This window comes from Mercurialis annua, linkage group LG1-X, assembly GCF_937616625.2.
Source record: "Mercurialis annua linkage group LG1-X, ddMerAnnu1.2, whole genome shotgun sequence".
Lineage (NCBI taxonomy): Eukaryota > Viridiplantae > Streptophyta > Magnoliopsida > Malpighiales > Euphorbiaceae > Mercurialis > Mercurialis annua.
Window position 1 is genome coordinate 72,657,600 of NC_065570.1, and position 20,529 is coordinate 72,678,128.

Here is a 20,529-nt window from a genome sequence, read left to right on the forward strand (position 1 = left end):
GTTCTAAGATAATGATGAGTGCTGTAAATACAGCTGTACATACAGTCATCGATAAGAGCTTTTCAAACCACCAAATGGGTCACCCAATACATTTATGGTTCAAATATTGAAATACGATCTTCAAACCGCTCTATTCTTAAAACACTAAACTCTTCAAGTCCCATCTTCAATCATGAAACCGAAAATTAGATCTAACAAAAAACCAAACACAACATCAAAGAACATCTCCCAAATCTTAGATCTACAAGAACATGGATCTAAAATTTCGAAAAAAAGCTATAGAATCTTGAGCGATCTAAAACTTCGGATCAAAGAGTTGCGAAAGACCTTAAAAATTTATTCAACCAACTAAATCCAAATAAACACCTTAAATAAAATTTATTGAAAAAAGATAGATAGATTTATAAATAATAGTGTTATGGGCGGAGAGAAGATGATTTTCCAGTTAACCGGAAAAATTATCTTCTCCCACCCTTGAAAAAATGAAGGAAAAAAAAAACTCTTTTTGTTTTTAAAGAGAAGGAAGAGATATAATTCTTTTTTTTTTTGGGGAGTTCGAGTTTAACTTTTTTTTAGTCCCAAATTTACTATATATTCTATCTTTTTCCTTTGAAAACTTTTAAAATTTTCCGACGACAGTTCCAACTAAATGTACATAGACTTCATTGCTTCCGCCCTGGCATGCATTTATCTTCATATCTGGCACTCAGCTACCCACCTGCCTTCCTTATCACAATTTTTTTTATGGCTTAACACATTATTTAACTCCTAAACTTGACCACTTTATTCCCTGCAACACCCTAAACAAATTTTACATTCCGTTGAACCTTTTAACTATTTTTTTGTTCTTTTTTAACCCCTCAAACTATACTATTTGTTCTATTTAATCTTTTAACTAAATGTTTTTTCCATTGAACATCAAAACTACTTTTTTTTTATCCATTTAACCTCTCACACAATGCATTAATTTTAAAAAAAGATATAAATATGTCTTTTACATTTAAAATAAAAGGCGATGTATTTATATATTATTTAAAAATATATATTTAAGGATTAATTGCTTTAAAAATCATGAATTTTAGCGTGTTTTACAATTTAAACACAAACTTGAAAGATTCGTAATTGATTTGAAATTTTTGAAATTGCAAAAAAATAAAAGTTGGTATCTTAAAATTTCTAAAATTAAAAATTCGAATTACGAAACACGCTAAAATTTATAATTTTTTTAAACAATTAAGCATTCATGCTAGACATAATATGGTTGAAAATTAAATAATTGCATTTCTGATAAGGTTAAATGGATAAAAAAATTAAAGTTTAAATGTACAATAGGAAAAAAAAATAGTTAAGAGGTTAAATAGAATAAATAGTATAGTTTGAGAGGTTAAATAGAACAAATAAAATAGTTATGAGGTCTAATGGAATATAAAATTAGTTTAGAGGTCGCAGGAAATAAAATAATAAAATTTAGGGTTTAAATAATGCTTTAAGCCGTTCTTTTATTATAACAGATATAGAAAGAAATACTAGACTTCAAATTCTGATGTGAAATTATAGACTGTAGGTATTTGCTTCAGTTGTATGAAAATATTACGATGTGAAATTTTGTTTATTATTTTTTTATACATTTGAATAATAATATTATGATAATACCACTGTTTTAATGACGTGTCATAATGTGACAGGTTTAGCTCACGAAGTGGTGTACTGAATTTATCTAAGAATTTCTTGAAAATCAACCAACATTTGTTTGACTTCCAACAAATACTATAATGATCATCAACTGTTAGTTTTTTGAGTTTCAAACTATTATTTTTAAGTTTTTTCTATTTAAATTTATAAGTTTCATTTAAAAGTTTTTCCTAATATATATCTGATATGGCTGTCACCATGACTAAATTATAAAATAATTGTGCATTTTAGTATATTACTCACAATTATTGAACCTTAATCATCTCTATAAAGACCAACATATTGTAAGACCCAGTATGGCCTACTTTTAATTATTTTTCCCAAAGTCTAAACTAAATTTGGAAGGTTCAAAAGGACCTTCCCTCAACGTCAAAAATTTAAAAACAAGACAAGTTTCATTTTTAGTAACAAGAATACAAAAATTAGAAGTAGCAAAAAATATTGGCTAATAATCATCCATGGCCCCTCAACTTTAGGGGTACGGGCGCTAAACCCCCTGATGTTTAAAAACGGGCGCTAAACCCCCTAAACTTTGTGTCGGCGCTCACAAAACCCCTTTTGGACGAAATATGACCAAAATACCCCTGACGCCGTTTTTTCAGTCAACTGACATTTTAAAAAAAAATTCTGACACTGTCATATCATCTGACACGTCAGAAATATATCTTAAAAATTTGAAAAACCCAAAATACCCCTAATTTAATTTAAAAAAAAAATCAAACCAACCCAATTTAATATAAACCAATCTATCAACCCAAAAACCGACCCAACCACCACCCCACCAACCGACCCGTCACCCGACCACCGCCGGAAAATTTTCCGGTCATCTTCTCCATTTTGAAGATGACCGGAAATTTTCCGGTCATCTTTATCTCTTCCTCTGAGGAACAGATCGCCGGACCTCAAATTTCACTCTAAAAATGTCATCCTCAACAGCAACATCAGCTCTCCTTCTCCTTTTCTGCACTCTCTGGGCCGTTGCTGTCAATGGCGCTGGTCATCAACATGCATCAGCCCCAGCACCCGGTACGGCCGTGGATTGTTCTACTTTGGTGCTGAGCATGGCCGATTGTTTGTCTTTTGTGTCGAATGACAGTACCACTACTCAGCCAGAGAAAAGATGCTGTACTGGTTTGAAAACTGTTCTGAAAACCGATGCTCAGTGTCTTTGTGAGGCTTTCAAAAGTAGTGCTCAGTTGGGTATTGTTTTGAATGTCACAAAGGCTGTTTCTTTGCCCGCTGCTTGCAAACTTCATGCTCCTTCTGTTTCCAATTGTGGATGTTCGTCTTCTTTTCTTTCTTTTTTTTAAGATTTTTGTTTGTGGGTTCTGTTCCTCACTAGGAACAGATCCGACGGATCTGTTCCTCAGTGAGGAACAGATCACGATCTGTTCCTGAGGAACAGCTGGTGGTGATGACCGGAAATTTTCCGGTCATCTTCGAATCGGAGAAGATGACCGGAAAATTTCCCGGCGGCGGCGGTGGTGGCGGTTCGGGTGAAAGTGATTTGGTTGGATGTCATTGGGTTTGATTTGATTGGGTTGGGTGTTTTAGGGGTATTTTAGGTGTTTTAATTTTTTAGGGTAGTTTGGTGACGTGGCAGCTGACGTGGCGCCACTATTTATTTATTTTTTTTTTTGAAAAAAAGTCAGTTGACCAGGAAAAACGGCGCCAGGGGTATTTTGGTCATATTTCGTTCAAAAGGGGTTTAGTGAGCGCCGACACAAAACTTAGGGGGTTTAGCGCCCATTTTTAAACATCAGGGGGTTTAGCGCCCGTACCCCTAAAGTTGAGGTGCCATGGGTGATTATTAGCCAAAAATATTGGTGGCTTTGGCACTTAGCTGCTATTCACTTCGATTCATAATACTTTTCATTTTGGAGATTTTTTTCCGTTTATAATATTTATCATTTTAAAATATTAAAATAGAGCATTTATTATTGTTTTTTCAAATTTATCCCTATCAATAAATAATTTAATAAAACTAAAAAAACTAGTCAAACATAAAAATAATATGAATAATTAATATGCATAATTTAGTAAAAGTGTATATAATAAATCAATGCATATTTTTTTAAAATTTATATGAAATAGTGCAAAGCGATAAATATTATGGACATGAGGTAGTAGTATTGCTTATATTAGTTTCTCCATATTGAAGCAATTACTGTTTTTTCTGGTTAGAGAGCAATATTAGTAGTTGAAACTTGAAACTAAACTTATTTTTCAAGAACAAAGATATGAATACATAAGAATGATTAGTGATGGTTGGCAAGCCAAGCTACTGTGTTGCATAGTAAATTCTTTATAACCATTTAAACTGTTAATTCCTAGTTATTACTGCATTCTGGAAATATATATCCGAAATTAAAGTGAACCTACGTTTGAATTTCAGATAAGATTTTTTGGGTCAAAATTAGTTCCACTAAATAAGGAAAAAAAGAAATAATGACGAGGATTAATTAACAAAAAGATAGCGTATGAGCAACTTACAATTAAAAGAGTGGTAATTGAATTTTGAATGATGATCTTGATGAGGGCTTTGTTGCTAGCCAACACTATATTATTATTTATTCTAACTACATTTATGTGCTATAAAATTAAGCATTGTGTTTAGGGCATTACACGTAACTTAAACACAACGTGTGAGAGACATTTACACTCTTTCGTGTGTCAAAAGCTAAAATAATAACCACATTTTCAGATTCAGGCGGTGCTATACATACTTATATATTACCTTTAACCCAAATCTTTTTGCCTATAAATATTGCTCGCTTTGATTTCAATTCAGTTCCTTTTTAAGACATTCATAAAAATTTCCATAGTTAGAAAAAAATAGGATTTACTTCTGATAAATAAATTTCATGATTAATATGCCTCACATGAGAAAGCTTGCTTGGGCCAAGTTAAAATCTCCATTTTCAAAACCAGGTACATTTAATATCGTTTATATGTATAAATATATGTTGAATTTCTCAAGTTTTTTCCTTGAAAATTTCCATGGGTTCTCCTCATTCTGAAAATAAAATAAATTATTGCATCATATATGAATTGTTTTTGGGCAGGATATAATTCCATGGTATGGTCTATTTTGATTTTCTAAACGCTTGTTTTTCTTATTTCAGAAACAGGGAATGAATGTGGTACCAGTAACTTGAGCAGCAAGCTAAATGTGAATGAAGAGTACAAGGAAGCTTTCAGGACAAAGTCTTACGTAGAAATGTGGAGCAACATTCAAGGCCAGCTAAGAAGGAAATCAATTGATGGTGTTGATAGGTTTTCTTCTTCCTCATCTCTTCCTTTCTACATACATCTCTCCGATTATCTCTTCGAACCCGAGCAGCAAGAAAATTTGACCGAAATGATTGAAAAAATGAAGTTTCATCGCCTTTTAAATGAATATCTTGAAGCAAACTTGGATGCGTGTAGTCTTTGTGATTCACTGCTTCGCAGCATTTATCAAACTCGTGTTAACTATCGGAGAATAGAAAACGTGATCAAACTGAGCAAAAGGGTTAAGGATTCTCGAGATTATTCGGATAGTAAAGTAAATGGTGCATTGTTGAAAGATCTTTCGGCATTTGCATTGCTGAGAAATCCTTTATCTTTATCTAGTTCAGTACAGTTTGGAGATGTTCACGGCAACAACTTGGTGTTGCTTCAAAGATTAAGTTCAGAGCATAGAAAAATTGGAAGGAAAGTAAAATTCAGCAGAATTTGCAAGAAAATCGGCGGATATTCGCTTGTGATTGTACACACTGCAATTTTAGTCGGATTGCTAGTGATTGCACTTCATGGTATCATAGGCGTCGTGGCAGCACCAGGGCTGATGGGTTCTTCATTCTACTTCTTAAGAAAGAAGATTAAGTTAATTAATGGAGGGCTTAAGACAAGCTTGCTCGAAAAACTCTGTGCGCAGCTTGATCTTGCAGCCAAAGGAACATATATATTGATGAACGATTTCGATACCGTGAGTCGTCTTGTGAGGAGTTTATACAATGAGATTGAACACAAAAAGAGTCTTGCTGAGTTGTGTATCAGGAGTAAAAATGTTGATCTACTGAAGGAAGTTGTGAAAGAGTTTTATCTGCAAGATTCTTACTATCAACAGCAGCTAGATGAGCTAGAAGAACACGTATATTTGTGTTTTCACACCATAAACAGATCAAGAAGGCTTGTTATACAAGAGATTATGATGGTTCACAATAAGAATGTAAATATTGATTGATATTTCCTTCTCAGGCAAAATTCTTGTGAAGGTGAGAATATTCCGAAGATAAATTACAGCCTGCAAATAGCACTGATATTACATGTTACAAGGCAAACTTGGAGTTGATTGTTGCTTTCAAGCAATACAATTTCAACATCTGACATCTTCAATGTCGGAATTCATTCATTTGTTACAGAATTAACAGTGTTGAACTTGAGGCTCATGTACGTTCCAGTTTGTGATGCATAATTGAAAAACTCAAACATTAGCAGATTTCATCTGCTTTGTTTTTGCTCAAATATTTGGTCATTTGGTGACTGAAAATACTCATTAATCTATGCGTAAATTTATGGTCAACATGCTCGTAAATACTTAGCTGGCCCCATGTTTAACAGACGCACTAATTAAGCACTAATCAATCTTTATGAATTTTTCAAAAGCCAATTTTTTTTGACAATCTTGTCTTTTGTGTACTAAAGCTAAATAACAGTAATCATAGGACCTTTTGCTACTTATGTTAGTGCAGCCTTAATAGCAATTTACTCTGGTTCTAGTTAATGAATCATAAGACAAACATGTCGGTTATTAATCGAATTTTATTCGTAGAATTAAAAAAAAAATCTAACACAGTGGTGCAAATTGCCCTTGTATCTAACCTGAGGGCAGCTGAAGAGCCGAGTGTATAAATTAATGATGGGCGATTCTCCCAGCGAAAAAATTCTCTCTGAGGCAGTATGATTCTGCATCTCTGGTTCCTCTCCAAGGCCAAGAAAATAATCAAGGCTCGTCAATACTCACGTGCCTTCTCTCAATTTCTTGTATTCTTCAAGGCTTAGTAATGAATCCTTGATCTTCAGCCAATCTGCTGGTTTTGGCATCATAATGGCAATGTATCCTTCTCTATCCGCCTGCAGTCCAACAAAGAACTCAACATGTAAATAGCCAAACGAGTGATGCAATTATGCATACCTAAAAAGCAGCTCGAATTAACTCATCAACTGCAAATGCAAATCCCTTTCATGGTTGTGATGAATTTACGCATCTAAATATGTTGAACCCGTTACTGATTAAATTATGTCTATCTAGACATCTGTTTCTTGAAATTGAATTGAAAGACGAAACAAAGACACACACAGCTATAGAGACTCCTCTTCGAAGAAATCCATCATGGGCCACTTACCCATTCTTGCCTAAATAAAATACTAGAGCAAGAGTTTTTATTCTCTTGATGTACCAGAATCCAGAGATTCACAGCTTCTTGACAATCCAGAGAAATGGCAAAACATAGGCAATAAAAAAAACTGGTAAGGAGACAATAATACACTGCTCCAAATAGTCTAATAAGGCGACTTACAGAAGAATTAAGCAATCCCGGCTGTTTAATTAGCCGATCATTCACTTCCAGCAGCGAGCCTTTAACACAACACCTGTCCAAAATTAACAATAAATTTAAACTCCAACATCATATCTTGTGAAGAGAATAGCGGCGAAGAAGCCAAAGCTGAAACACGTTCTACCTGACAATATAAGAAGCATCCTGCGTACACACTTTGCACAAAGCTGTGTTGGATTCAAAGTGTTGTGCATTCTGTAAAAAAAAATCTCTTCAGTAATTCAATTGCTATACGAATAACATATACCATTCAGCTTCATCAAATACATAATTGCCAGAAAAAATTTGGACATCCTTTAGAAGTTTTATACAAACAGTTAGTTTCCAAAAGGATGTCAAATTTGTTCAATACATAAATAATGAGTGCAAACAAACCCTTTACAACACTACATTAAACTGAAATTCTAACATTCGAAACGGACTGAGGCAGGCTAAAACCCTAATCAGCATTGAGATAAATCTACATTAGCTATAAAAAGAAAGACATATATACCCTTTTGCGTTTTCCGGTAACCTTAAAACCACTCCGATCAGACTTGCCAACATTAAAATCAACGGCCGTGATTCCACCTTCTTCCTTAAAAGCAACGTGAGTAGAAGCCAGACCAATCACGCACAAACTTCACAAATTTTAAACAAAATTGAATTAGTATTGCACATTGATCAACAAAAAAGCAAATTTCCAGCATATTGAAAGAAAAAAAAACATAATAATATTAATACCCATTGGCATGTCGATAAACATACTGGTCGTGTCCGGGCTTGGTAAAATCTAATCACAATTAAAAAGATAAAACAGTAATTAAAAAGAAGTTCAAATAAGCAGAATTGGGCAAATGTTAATTAAATTAAAGAGGAAGGACCTGGAGCAAAATAAGAGACGAAGTTGGTTTGAGTAGAAGTGGGAGGAAGAAGAGGAAGATTGGTGACGTCAGGTAAAAGAAGTTTATGTAACTCTTCATCGTCAATTTGGTTTTGTTCAACAACTGGTTTTGATTGGTCGTCTTGTGATTCTTGTACTTGTTCTTTATGAGCTGTGCTGTCTGGAATGTTAGATTGCTCTATGTTTTGGCTGCTCATTGCAACTACACTGAGAAGAGTTTGATAGTTTTGTTTCAGTTCGGCGAAATTAACCGACGGCTGTGTTGTTGTTGTTAGAACGTCAATACGTCATCTTACTGTCATGGGTGTGGATATGGGCCTCGTGGGTTTTGGTTCTCTAGCAAAATGCATTTGGGCTTTCAGAATGTTGTTCTCGAACAAAATTGCATTGGGCTTTAGTGTGTACTGCGAAGTGCAAACATTCATTTTTAAGAAGGACCAACAGAAATAAATTATAAATATATAAAGAGAAATTCTTGACATCATCAATATTATTAGTATATTTTAGATATTGAGATAGATGTTAGTCTACTGCAGTCTACTGCTCTTTCCAGCATGTAATTGTTGAGAGTGATTCTTTATCGGTTATCCAGATGATTCAACAAAGAAGAGTCGATCCAACACACCAAGGTCTCGTTATTGATGACATTCTTAGTTTGTCCCCGAGCTTTATTAGTATCAGCTTTGTTTTTACTCCCCGAGTGAATAACATGGCGGCTCATTCCCTAGCGAAATGGGCTCTAACTATTTCTGAGAATGTTGTGATTATGGAGGATGTTCCTAATCAAATCCGACATTGTATCACCGAAGATATTCCTTCGGCTTCTGAGATTTCAATATAATTTCTCTTTGACGATGAACAAAAAAAAAGATAGATGTTAGTTGTTGTTTTTTTTGATAATTGAAAAGGGGAAAGCGTTTGTGGGAAAAATCGAACTCACGACCTAACAGTTTGCTGCCTAGCGCTTATACCATTTGAGCTACAGCTCATTGGTATGTTAGTTGTTAGTTGTTAGTTGTTAAAGGTTAGGCGTTAAATTGTAAGATTTACTAGATGCAAAGGCTAGAGTCAAATTTGCAACCTCTGAAATGTTATGGAAGAGCGGTCTCACTTGCTATATTTTCCTTTTATTGGACAAATATAAAACTATCAAAAAACATGCCAATAATCTTACCAAGTGATGTAAATAAAAGTTTTTATGTAATATTTTAATTTACCATAAATAAAATTATATAGCATCAATTATCCAGTATTAATTTTTGCATAATTAATGAATAGTATAATAAGTTTTTTTGTTATACCGATCCACACTTATAAAAAATGCATTTAACCATTTTAGAGCAGTAAATACAATATAATGAATACAATGTATTATTAAGTATTGTACATTTTAGAATTTGGTATGGATGTATATCAATTATTAATGAACACAAAATTTAATATAATTAACAATTTTTCATATATATGGTATTATTATATGTATTTCTAATACATTTATATCTTTGGCAAAAAAATATAAAGAAAAAACAACCAAAAGAATTTCATTTCAATAAAACAATTACACGAGTAAGAATCTTACAATCACATGGCCATTCACTTCAACATCCAGAAATTGCTCCCGCAAAACAGAAGCACATCCTTTTATCACTTCAAGAAAAGAATGAATACAATAAAATTCACAATTTAAACAGTAACAATCACTTTAATTTACCAATGCAATCACCTAATTAATTAATTAACAACCCTGCAATCTAACCTAATCTCTTGTCCACCGCCACCGCCAATGCTACTCATCTTAATCATCGACTTAACAAAGGCCTTTTCGAACTTTTCTCGAGAGCTAGCAAATTTGGAAACCAAACTCTTTGTTTTGTGTGTATTGAGCAAAGCTTGATCCGAAGAGAAAAGGCTGCTGCCTTGGAGAAGAAGTTTATAGTAAGAATTGTCGAATAGGGTTGCGGAAGAATCTAATGTAGCACCTGCATTCTTAACCTTGTTGTGTATAGGACATACTTTCCTTAAACTGCTTGCAAATGTTGGGTTCATTGTCGGGTCTATGTCAACTTTTGAATTGAAGTTGTGAATTCTGTTCTGGAACGATGAACAGTGGGAGAATCCAAGAGTATGACCCCCTACACCACAAATATTTTATATTCAATTGCTCTCATGTTTATAACATTACATTTAAATTAAACTTTTTTTTTATGTATGTATCTTGGTTATAAAGACCAAGAAAATTGATTGATTTTTTTTTTTTTATTGATTTTATCTATAATCTAAAGGATTTTGATTTTTGATGATAAATATATAAATCGGTTTAATTGAACCACTCGATAATTGCTTATTATGAGCAAGTTTTATTTATCATTGAATAACTACTACGTGAATATAATAAAATTAAAATTTTGAAAATTACAAAAGTTACCTAAATTAATTAATAGATTTTTAATAATTTCCAACAATTTTATAAATTTGAGAGTCGGGCTGCATAAAATTAACTTTAAAAATGTGAATATACTCTGTCTAAACGTTTAAGGGTGTATCTTTACCTTTTAACTCTAATTATTGAATTAGGTACATATAACTGTAGATTACCTGAGAGAGCCACAAGATCCTTGAGTGAAAGTCCTCTCTGAGAGAAGCTTAGCTGTAATTGAGAAATATTAAAGGTGGGACCTGGCAATTGCCTGGTGTCACTTGCCATTGAAATTCTTCCATCTTTTCTTCCTTTAGGCACATCCCAAGTGGGCCCTCCAGACTGCCAAGTCAGACCCACATAAATATATTTACTGTCAATATATATGTGACGGTTGCAAATAAATTCAAAAAATCAAACAAAAGCAGCTGTATTAAATATTAGTTACTGTTGCCGCCATATAAATGCTACTGACCAGTGCCACTGCGTCTCTCGCAGCGAGAGCCAAAATATCAGCGCAAGAGACCACCCCAGGACACTCAGCTTCCGCAGCTTTCTTCGCATTCTCAATAACATAAAATCCATGCAATGATATGTTCGGCGGCCCGTCTTTTTCTGCTGTGTTCCGTCCCTTTGACTCCAGTAACACGGAACCATCGCAACCCTAATTACCAACACAGAAAAATCATTAACCGCGCGCTACAAAATCGATCATTTTCAAAACATAAATTCTATAAAAAAAATGGTTAAAAATTACTCTGATGAAACAATCATGAAAGTGCATTCTAAGTAGTGCAGCCGGAACTGTTTTATCATTCTCCATCGCTTTTTTGACGGCGCCGGTGACTGCGTGCTCGAGCTGAGGGCAGGTTTGGCCATAGTGGTTAAAGCTCAGTGCAAGAACCGGAGAAGATATCGGAAGTATAACAAGAGCAACAACAAGAAAAAGTAGGTCTGCCATTTTTGAGTTTAAAGTACGTACTTCAGAGTTAAACTCAACTTTTGTGCTTACTTGTTATCTGGTGAATGAAAAAGATAGTTGAAATAGGGATGCATTTAAAGAAAACATGTTAAGTAAAGATTAATTTGAAGTGGAGTTGTTTTATGGATTCGGTTGTTAGAATATTTGGTGATCAAGAATATTAGTGGAGTAGCATTGAAGCATATTGTATAATAGACGACAATCTATCTAACCATATATGTCCCAATCTTCCTCACATCTTTGTAAATAATGATCAATTAACCCCATAATCGCTTACTTAGCTAAATCTGGACACCAATGAGTCAATGACTTACGTTAACATATTTTATTGATGGTGTTTTAGTTGGACAACTGGGTCACTTACATGTGACAATAATTCTTGGATAACCTTGTAAGCTTAATAGATCGTTTCCTTTCACCTCTCAATTATTACATGGCAAAAGTAACAAGTAACACGATAAATTTCAAAACTTATTGATTCGTATGAATATAAAAAATTAGGCATCTAAAACGTTCATTGGTTCAATCGAACATCGAAAATTATAAGATGACAAACAAACCCTTTATAAAACATCGAAACTGCCTCACAAATGTTTCAAACTGACATATAAATACCTAAAATATTAAAACCCTAATCAGAATTAGAAAGAAAATAATATATGAGATAAATTTGAAATATATGAATCAAACATGGCCATTTTAAATGCCCAAATAATGACATTAATTTGGCCCAAAAGCAATGAATTTCATAAGCATAGTCAATGAGTATTGATCGTAGATCCGTCTAATAAATTTAAATCCATAATTATTTTAAATTGCACACCTCTAACTCTTGAAAAAATTGAAAAAGGGATACTATCTAGTTTTGTAATCTATTTTTTTTCAAAAAATCCAATCCAGCATTCGCACTCGCATCAAAAATACTGTTTTTTGTGGCTCCTCTAATAATTTTTTTTGTCTAATATTAGTAAAACCCTCTTACTATCAACTTGACTTTAAAATAATCTAATTTTATCATTATCACCTCTAATATACAAGCATGGACAAATATGTATTTTGTATTCAAACACATTTGATTTGAATTTTATTTTTATATTGATATATTCTTAAGCCTAATGTATTCAGTCTAACAACTTCAGATCATGAGAAGTGAAATGTTGCAAAAAGATATGTAACGTATACGGAGATCGGTTGCATGTGCGAGTTGTATTGAAGGGTGATTAAAAAATTTAGCAAAGTGAATCAATTAATTAGAGAAGCTTTGGCTATTAAAAAGATTGCTATGTTAGATGAGGTTGAACTGTTTTCTGACATTTTTTAAAGGTTTGGTCGACCTCCTTTCCAGCTTCATTAATGGCATCTTGCATTAGTCATTGTCATATTGTTAAACCACGAGTAATAAAAATACTCAAGTTCCAATAGTAAAATAAATTGAAACATTTGCGAGTTGTTGTAAATTTAGCGGGAAATTGTTTTTGGAATTATATCTGATTTTATAATTTTGTTGGAATTTTAGTCAATTTTTCTAATTAATTTAATTATTTTGATTTTTAGTTGGATTTATAAATTAATTCTGTAATTATTAAAACCCATTTTTTAAAATTTTAACATCTAACTTTTAAATAAAAAAAAGATAGCATTATAATCTAGCTTAATATTATGTAGCTTTTTGGTGATTCAAAAAAAAATGAAACTAAAAAATCAGAAAAATCAAATAAAACTAATGATCGAGTATTGTTTTGAGGTGAAAGCTTGAAAGATTAAACTGGTTCAAAAAATAGATAGAATTGCAACAAATGTTAAAATTGGAAAAATGTTTTAAAAAATTAAAATATTTAGATAAAATTGTAGCAATTTATAAAAGTTTGAATTTATTTTACTATAAGAGTATTGTGATATGGCTTGGCGAAGGGAGGAAGAAGTGACTTGGATTCCTATTTCCACGAAGACAAAAATTAGCCAGAATTTATTTAAAACCCACCAGACGTAAACGTTTGTCTAGTAGGATAATTATTTTGTAACGAATCAAACTTGGATTATCAAACTGCAATTTTGACAAAGTTCAGTAACTTCTAAAATCTATTACCCAGGAAATGGACATGTAGTTTTAATTGGACCTGACCTGCAACATACTGGATCTGAAGTATGAAGGATACAAACAAGATAAAATTAGAGAAAATACCCTAATTTATAAAATAATTATAACTTTTACCTCAAAAGGAAAAGTTAGAGAAAATACATCACCCATTTATTTTTTACTTCAAGACATATCTTTATTTATTATAATACCTACTTTTTATTATTTTTTACTCCAAACTTTTTTTTTTACTCCCAACCAGGCTAATAATCATCGACGGTCCTCGACCTTTACCCTTAGCTTCCGTAAACCCCCCAACCTTTCAAAAGCTTCCCTAAACCCCCCAACCTTTGTGGCGGCGCCATTCACGGTCCTTATGGACGAAAACACCCTAATAAAAAAAAAAAAAAATTGGCGGCTGGCGGCGCCACGTCATCTGACATGTCAGAATTTTTTAAAAAAATGAAAGCCCCAAAATACCCCTAAAATAAGCTAATCAAACCAAAATTCAATCATATTCGATCCAACCAAACCAAAAAAAAAATGAACCAAACTAACCAAACCACCATCCACCATCCACCCGCCGCCGGTACAGTCGCCGGTCGTCATCTCCGGCGACCATCTGTTCTAAGAACAGATCTGAAAACCCAGATCTGTTCTTAGAACAGATCAACAAGGAACTCAGCTCCTGAGCCGGAAGAACTCGGATCGGCCGCGGCGAGTGAGTCTAACTCGACGGGGGTTGTGTGGTTGAGTAGAATATTACGAAACTCGTCTTCAAGTCGAGCCATGGCGATCTGAATGGTGCCGGAGTTGACTTTATCTTGGTCGTCGGAAATGGAAAGTTGGTCAATTGCTTTTAAGTAACGATCTACTTCTTCTCTATCTCCTTCGAATATCATTTTTTCTCTGGCTTCTTCTGATGCTGTTGAATCCCACCGTAGAATAATCTTCTCCGCTTCTTCAAATCCGCTGCTGTAATTCTCCGGTGGCTCCATGGTTGTTCAGTTCAAGAACCCGTCTTCTCAGTTCGTCTGAGAAGACGGCGTTCGTCTTCTCAGACGAACTGAGAAGACGGGTTCGTCTGAGAAGACGAACAGATCTGTTCTTAGAACAGATCTGATTTCCAGATCTGTTCTAAGAACAGATCACATCTGTTCTTCAAGAACAGATGTGAAATCTGTTCTTGAAGAACAGATCAGAACAGACGGTGGCGACCGGAGGTGGCGGCCGAGGTGGCGGCCGGAGGTGGCGGCCGGAGGTGGTGGCCGGACCGGCGGCGGTTGTTGGCCATATGGTCTGATTAGGCTGTTTTGGGTTTGGTTAGATTAGACTAGGGTGTTTTGGTTTGATTTTGATTTGGTTAAATTAAGGGTGTTTTGGGGTTTTTGAATATTTTTGGACCTATGATGATGTGGCGCCGTCAATTTTTTTTTTTTTTGCGCCGCCAGCCGCCAAATTTTTTTGTAGGGATATTATCGTCCATAAGGACCGTGAATGGCGCCGCCACAAAGGTTGGGGGGTTTAGGGAAGCTTTTGAAAGGTTGGGGGGTTTACGGAAGCTAAGGGTAAAGGTCGAGGACCGTCGATGATTATTAGCCTCCCAACCACTACCTGTTACTTTCACATGTCACTTTCACATGCTCTCTCTCTCTCTTCTCCTCCATATTGTTTTGACCTAAATATTTTTTTCTTCCATTTTTGATTTCTTCTACTTCTTTATTTTTCTGCCGCCTCTCTGTCATTACTCCGCCATCGCTCCGTCATCTCTCCGTCATTTTTCCTCCGCCGTTTCACCATCGTTTCATCGTTTTTTTTATATTTAATTTAAGCGATTTTTTTCTTAATTTGTGGTAATAAATACGATTTATTTTAATTTCATATCTAAATAAATTTTTTTTTGAATTTTTCAACTTTAGATCTAAAAATCTGCATAAAAACGATTTTATGATGAAAAAAACGATTTTCTGCATAAAAAAACGATTTTCTGCAAAAAACAGCATCTGATTATCATAAGAGTATCACTGCATTATCATATCATTATCATAACATTTACAGAGAAAAATGTTTTCTATAAAAAAATAGTTTCTGATTATCATGAGTATCACTGTATTATCATGTAGTTATCATAATATTGTAGAAAAAAAAAGATTGTTGATAGGAGTAAAATTACTCCTATATTACCGTTGTTTTACGAGTTATTTACGTGTGTTTAGTGATCATTTTTATGCATATTGGGTCTCATTTCTTATTTGAGCGTTTCAGGTACTACCACGTAGATTTCACGGAGTTTCGGACCTAATCGGAGCAATACGGTGAAGTTTAAGCAAGACCGGAGTTGGATAAGCATTTCGAGTTAGTTTCAGAGCTGTTTCTGAGATTTTGCCTGAGGGAAGATGGAAGGCACGATGGAAGCAACGTGCCTCGCATCGTGCCCCTAGTTTTATTCATGTTTGGTGGAAGGCGAGATGGAAGGCACGATGGTGGCATCGTGCCTCGCATCGTGCCTCTGCTTGTTTTCTTACTTGAAGAGGAGGCGAGATGGAAGGCACGATGGTAGCCTCGTGCCTCGCATCGTGCCTTAGGGAAATTTATGCTGAGATTTTAAGGCACGATGGAATCAACGCGCCTCCCATCGTGCCTAGCTGATGAGTTGTCTAAAACTACGTTTTGACCCTGATCTTTCATTCCGATTCTAAAATTATGAAGGGGCGACTTCGGGACTTCACCAAAATACGAATCTAAGGCTGACAACGGGTATATATAGTGGTGTTTACAACCAAATTAGGGTTGTCTTAGTTCGACCACTATTGTATTAGACTAAAAACAATAGATTAGATTTATTTCAGTATTAGTTCATCGTTCTTCGATTTGATTACTTTTTGAGCTGGATTTTATTCTTCAATATTATATTGGGATTTTTATGCGATTAAGGTACGATAATTCAGAGAGATCTTTTTCATTGATTATCTTATCAATTATGAATTCTATATATTATATTGTTGGTTTATCTTTGATCATGAGTAACTAAACCCATCGTTGGGGATTATTGATTGAATTTATGCTTTGTTAATTAATTGGTTTATTGGGTTTTGTTATAATTGCGTATTAATTACTGTTCTTAATGCTTAGTTTAATTTGATCACTTAAACTATTGGCTTGTGTTTTAATTGTAACTTGAGAGAGTTGAATTGAAATAGACCGTGTAATCAATAACGTAGGAGTTAACAACACGAGAGTGAATTAGTGAATGTGTGTTCTTTAGGTTTGCTTAACAAACATCAATCAATTAATTATTTAGGTTAATTATAACACGAGAGTGAGTAGTTGCCTATTAATTGTTTAATTGACTGTTTTTACCTGTAGCGGCTTGAGAGAGAGCTATAGGTGCCTTAGATCAGCCTGAACCGCAATTTGATAACGAAATCCATAAACCATGAGATTAATGGCATAAAGTAGATTAATAATCCCTGATCTTTCTCATTATTGTTTAAATCCTATTTAATTTACAGCCTCAGTTTACTTTATTCTTTAATTGTTTAATCTATCTTTTAAATTTACATACTTCAATCCAAATTATCTTTTTAACTATCCGAATCGAGTCTCCTAATTGGTTGTCTTTAGAAGCTTTCTCTGTGGGTACGATATCCGGACTTTACAGTCTATATTACGAGTTGACACTGTACGCTTGCAGTATTTTGCCAACAATTGTTTACAGAAAATAATGTTTGATTATCATATTGTTATCATAACATTATCATGTCGTTATCATAACATTATCATATGATACCGGGATGATAATATTTATGGTACCTATATGATAATGTTATGATAATATTTATGATACTATTATGATAAAACAATGTCTGGTTATCGTATCAGTATCACTATATTATCATGTCGTTATCATAACATGCAGTGATAACGATATGATAATGTAACTGTTGCTTTTATAAAAATAAGTTATGATAATAGTATGACAGAGTTAATGATAATAGTATGATAACGTACGAAAAATAATTTTTACAAAAAAATTATGATACCGAGATGATAATGTAACTGCTGCTTTTATGATAATGGAGTAAAATTATAATTATTTTAATTCCGAGAGTAAAAACATAAATATGAAAAAAAGGTGAGGTATTTTTTATAACTTTTCCTTGTTGAGGTAAAAAGTGCAAATATTTTTGTTTTTTAGGTAAATACCTAAATTTCCCAACAAACAAAGAGGATAACGAGGTCCATTTATTTTCGAGCTGTAACTACTGATCTGCTCTTCTGCCTATATGACATTCATCACGTCGCGGCAGTTTCGGCTTCTACTCAACTAGAACATACAATGGCATGTCTTGTTCGGCTGGTACTAAATACAAGTCGGTAAGGCGCTTTTATAATTTAAGTAAGGTCGTAAATTTAAGCTGTAATGTATGCATCAATTTAAAAATTAATGTTAGTGTTTTAGCCTTTGTTAAAAAAAAATGTTAGTGTTTTATTTTTTTTTATTAAAAACCAACTTGGCTTGAATGTTAATTAATTTATATGTAAAAAGTTTAAAAATATTTTTTTATAGTTGACACTCATTCCAAACACCTCATCTATTGTATACCAAAAAAAAATCCATATATTTTCAAATTTATTATGAATTCTCTGTTTTTTTATCTTAAATAGCGAAATTTTAATTCATGTTAATATAATACCTTAAATTCAGCTTACATTTATTCTTTAATATTTAGATAAATTTAGATAAACAATAGGGTCAGAAAGATGTATATGATAATGTGATATATGAAGATAAATATGTATTGTGTGAGTATGCATGCATCAATTTGAAATCCATAGCCTGAAATATAAATTAGATTTAGGTCACCATTTTGGTATCAAATTGAAACTATAACCTCACAATTATATTAGGACAATGGGGTACATTTCCTTTAAGCCTTTGAATGCACATTCTATCACTGTTTGACATAATTAGGAGAATACTGTATATATCCCAAAGAAGCTGCATTAATTAAATAACAAAGAAAGATTGATATTACAAGCTCATAAAGTATAAATTTCACAAAATAAACCAAATAAAGTTCATATTACAAAAGCTAAGCCCCAATTTCATAGTGACTCTTATTTTGGTGCAACTATATTTCAATATATCAAAAATAATTAAAAGTAACATTGAAGAAAAGAATATAGCGGGCTGCTCTATTATAAAATCATGAGCACGCCACAGCCAATGCAAACCCTTCTGAACCAACTTTTAAAAGCTGGTTAGAATTGCAGTGAGCTTGAAAATGTCTGACCAAATGCCCAATTTGATGGAACAGCGTTCAGAAAAGATTTGGTGACTCCGTCTGTAGTTGTAACCTTAAAAGACAGAGATTGACCGTTGAGATAGGAATTTGATTGCCAGTTAGATCCCCAATTTCTGGACATAGGCATCCACCCTGTTTTTGAGCCCTTGATTGATACAGATTGGATGGATCCTGCTCCGCCCACGTTGCTGATCAACACTAGCTCAAAATAGTCTCTTCCGTTGATGCTAAATCTTACTCCACCTCTTTTCACGCACGGAACCCTGTAGTGTCATTCATCTCACAACATTAGATTTTTCGTAAATTTGTAACATTTTAGATCGAAAATCTCAAGATGTTATAAATGCTCGAGCTCTGGTTTGAACGTACACGTAAATTCGAACGTGTTAGAAAAGCTCGAGTTTTGGTTTGAATGTACACCTAGATTCGGACGTGTTATAAAAACTCGACCTCTAGTTTGAGTATACTTAAATTTTTAAGTTTGGAATCGAACAACACTAGCCTCGTGTGTCTCTTTATCTTATATTCGAGCCTAACTCGGAATTAAACACGTGTAGCTCGAGCTCAACTCAAATTGTTCAAATCGATCTCTCAATTTTTTTACTAATCGACCTCGAATAACCCGCGATTGTCCCAATTCATTTACAGCAGGAGCATTACAAAATGGATGCAAGAAATGGAGTAAAATGAGTAGTACCTTTGGAACAAAACAGGGACAATGCCGCCTCTGTAAATGCCAATCTTTTCCCAAGCAGGTTGAGCCATATCAAAATGTTGTAGCGGAGGGTTACACCAGCCACCATTGTTGTTTGCAAGAGCAAAATTAGGAGGGCAGAAATTAGTTGCAGTGATGGTCACAGACGATCCTTTAATGCACCATCTTGAATCAGCTTGATAATCACACATAATCTTGTAACATTGCCCACATGAAGCTCCTTCATTGAATAATGCAGTACTTAAAGCAGCAGTACTTGTGCCATACCCACTTGAATACAAGTTACCATATCCACAAGCTCCACCTGATGATCAATCATGAACAATATTTTTTTTATAAAAATAAATTATAAATATAGAGTTCCGGAGTTTCAGAAATATAATAAAACGCGAAATGTTTATTGGTACCCATAGTTCCTGAAGCATCACTTCCTCCGTAAAATGTAGCATGAGCCTTGGTCCAACCAGAAGGAGAAAAAGCACCGACATTCATAGCTAGAAAACAGAGCAATTCCAGCAAAATTGGCAATGTAAAAATGACCATTTTTGCCATTTTTCTTCTGAGCAGCAGAATAAGAATGAAAAGACAATTGAGAGTGAAGAAGAGTAATGTAAATTTATTGTCATTTGTAAGCTCAGAGCTACCTCTATAAATAAGGGACCAAACTCTCTTACAGAATTAATGCAAACAAAACCTTGCATGTGGTGCAGCAAGTGAGAAAACATGAAAATATTTAGGGTGTGCCTCGGTTGGTTCGGTTACCTAACTTAAATCAAAATCAAATGATATTGAAACCGAGCTGTAATGAAATCAAAATATTTCGATTTGATCGGTTAATTATTTGATTGATGG

The 20,529-nt window shown here is 33.8% G+C and overlaps 5 protein-coding genes across 6 annotated transcripts; 2 read left to right on the forward strand and 3 right to left on the reverse strand.

Annotated features, from left to right (window-relative positions):
- Window positions 1-2,599: 2,599 nt before the first annotated feature.
- LOC126664813 (non-specific lipid transfer protein GPI-anchored 31-like) lies at window positions 2,600-3,019 on the forward strand. The gene has a single exon (XM_050357373.2). It carries the CDS (start codon window positions 2,613-2,615, stop codon window positions 3,000-3,002), a length of 390 nt encoding a protein of 129 aa, XP_050213330.1. The 5' UTR covers window positions 2,600-2,612; the 3' UTR covers window positions 3,003-3,019.
- A 1,471-nt stretch (window positions 3,020-4,490) lies between these two features.
- On the forward strand, window positions 4,491-5,920 carry LOC126687021 (UPF0496 protein At1g20180). The gene is made up of 2 exons (XM_050381400.2): window positions 4,491-4,623; window positions 4,818-5,920. Exons 1-2 carry the CDS (start codon window positions 4,557-4,559, stop codon window positions 5,918-5,920), a joined length of 1,170 nt encoding a protein of 389 aa, XP_050237357.1. The 5' UTR covers window positions 4,491-4,556.
- On the reverse strand, window positions 5,812-8,459 carry LOC126687102 (uncharacterized). Of its 2 annotated transcripts, XR_007644069.2 has the most exons (7): window positions 8,159-8,459; window positions 8,019-8,067; window positions 7,789-7,915; window positions 7,420-7,490; window positions 7,257-7,329; window positions 6,559-6,810; window positions 5,812-5,980 (listed from the first exon to the last, which is right to left on the reverse strand). XR_007644069.2 is itself a non-coding variant. In XM_050381520.2 (6 exons), exons 1-6 carry the CDS (start codon window positions 8,373-8,375, stop codon window positions 6,697-6,699), a joined length of 651 nt encoding a protein of 216 aa, XP_050237477.1. In that variant the 5' UTR covers window positions 8,376-8,459; the 3' UTR covers window positions 6,387-6,696. The 2 variants fall into 2 exon arrangements, 1 of the variants encoding a protein (XP_050237477.1); XM_050381520.2 differs by lacking the exon at window positions 5,812-5,980 and having other exon boundaries at window positions 6,387-6,810.
- A 1,235-nt stretch (window positions 8,460-9,694) lies between these two features.
- Window positions 9,695-11,663, reverse strand: LOC126679097 (peroxidase 64-like). The gene is made up of 4 exons (XM_050374039.2): window positions 11,352-11,663; window positions 11,070-11,258; window positions 10,774-10,936; window positions 9,695-10,310 (listed from the first exon to the last, which is right to left on the reverse strand). The coding sequence occupies exons 1-4, from the start codon at window positions 11,553-11,555 to the stop codon at window positions 9,910-9,912; spliced, it is 957 nt and encodes a 318-aa protein (XP_050229996.1). The 5' UTR covers window positions 11,556-11,663; the 3' UTR covers window positions 9,695-9,909.
- Window positions 11,664-18,664: 7,001 nt separating this feature from the next.
- Window positions 18,665-20,305, reverse strand: LOC126668832 (expansin-A11). The gene is made up of 3 exons (XM_050362072.2): window positions 20,085-20,305; window positions 19,660-19,981; window positions 18,665-19,225 (listed from the first exon to the last, which is right to left on the reverse strand). Exons 1-3 carry the CDS (start codon window positions 20,227-20,229, stop codon window positions 18,919-18,921), a joined length of 774 nt encoding a protein of 257 aa, XP_050218029.1. The 5' UTR covers window positions 20,230-20,305; the 3' UTR covers window positions 18,665-18,918.
- Window positions 20,306-20,529: the final 224 nt, after the last annotated feature.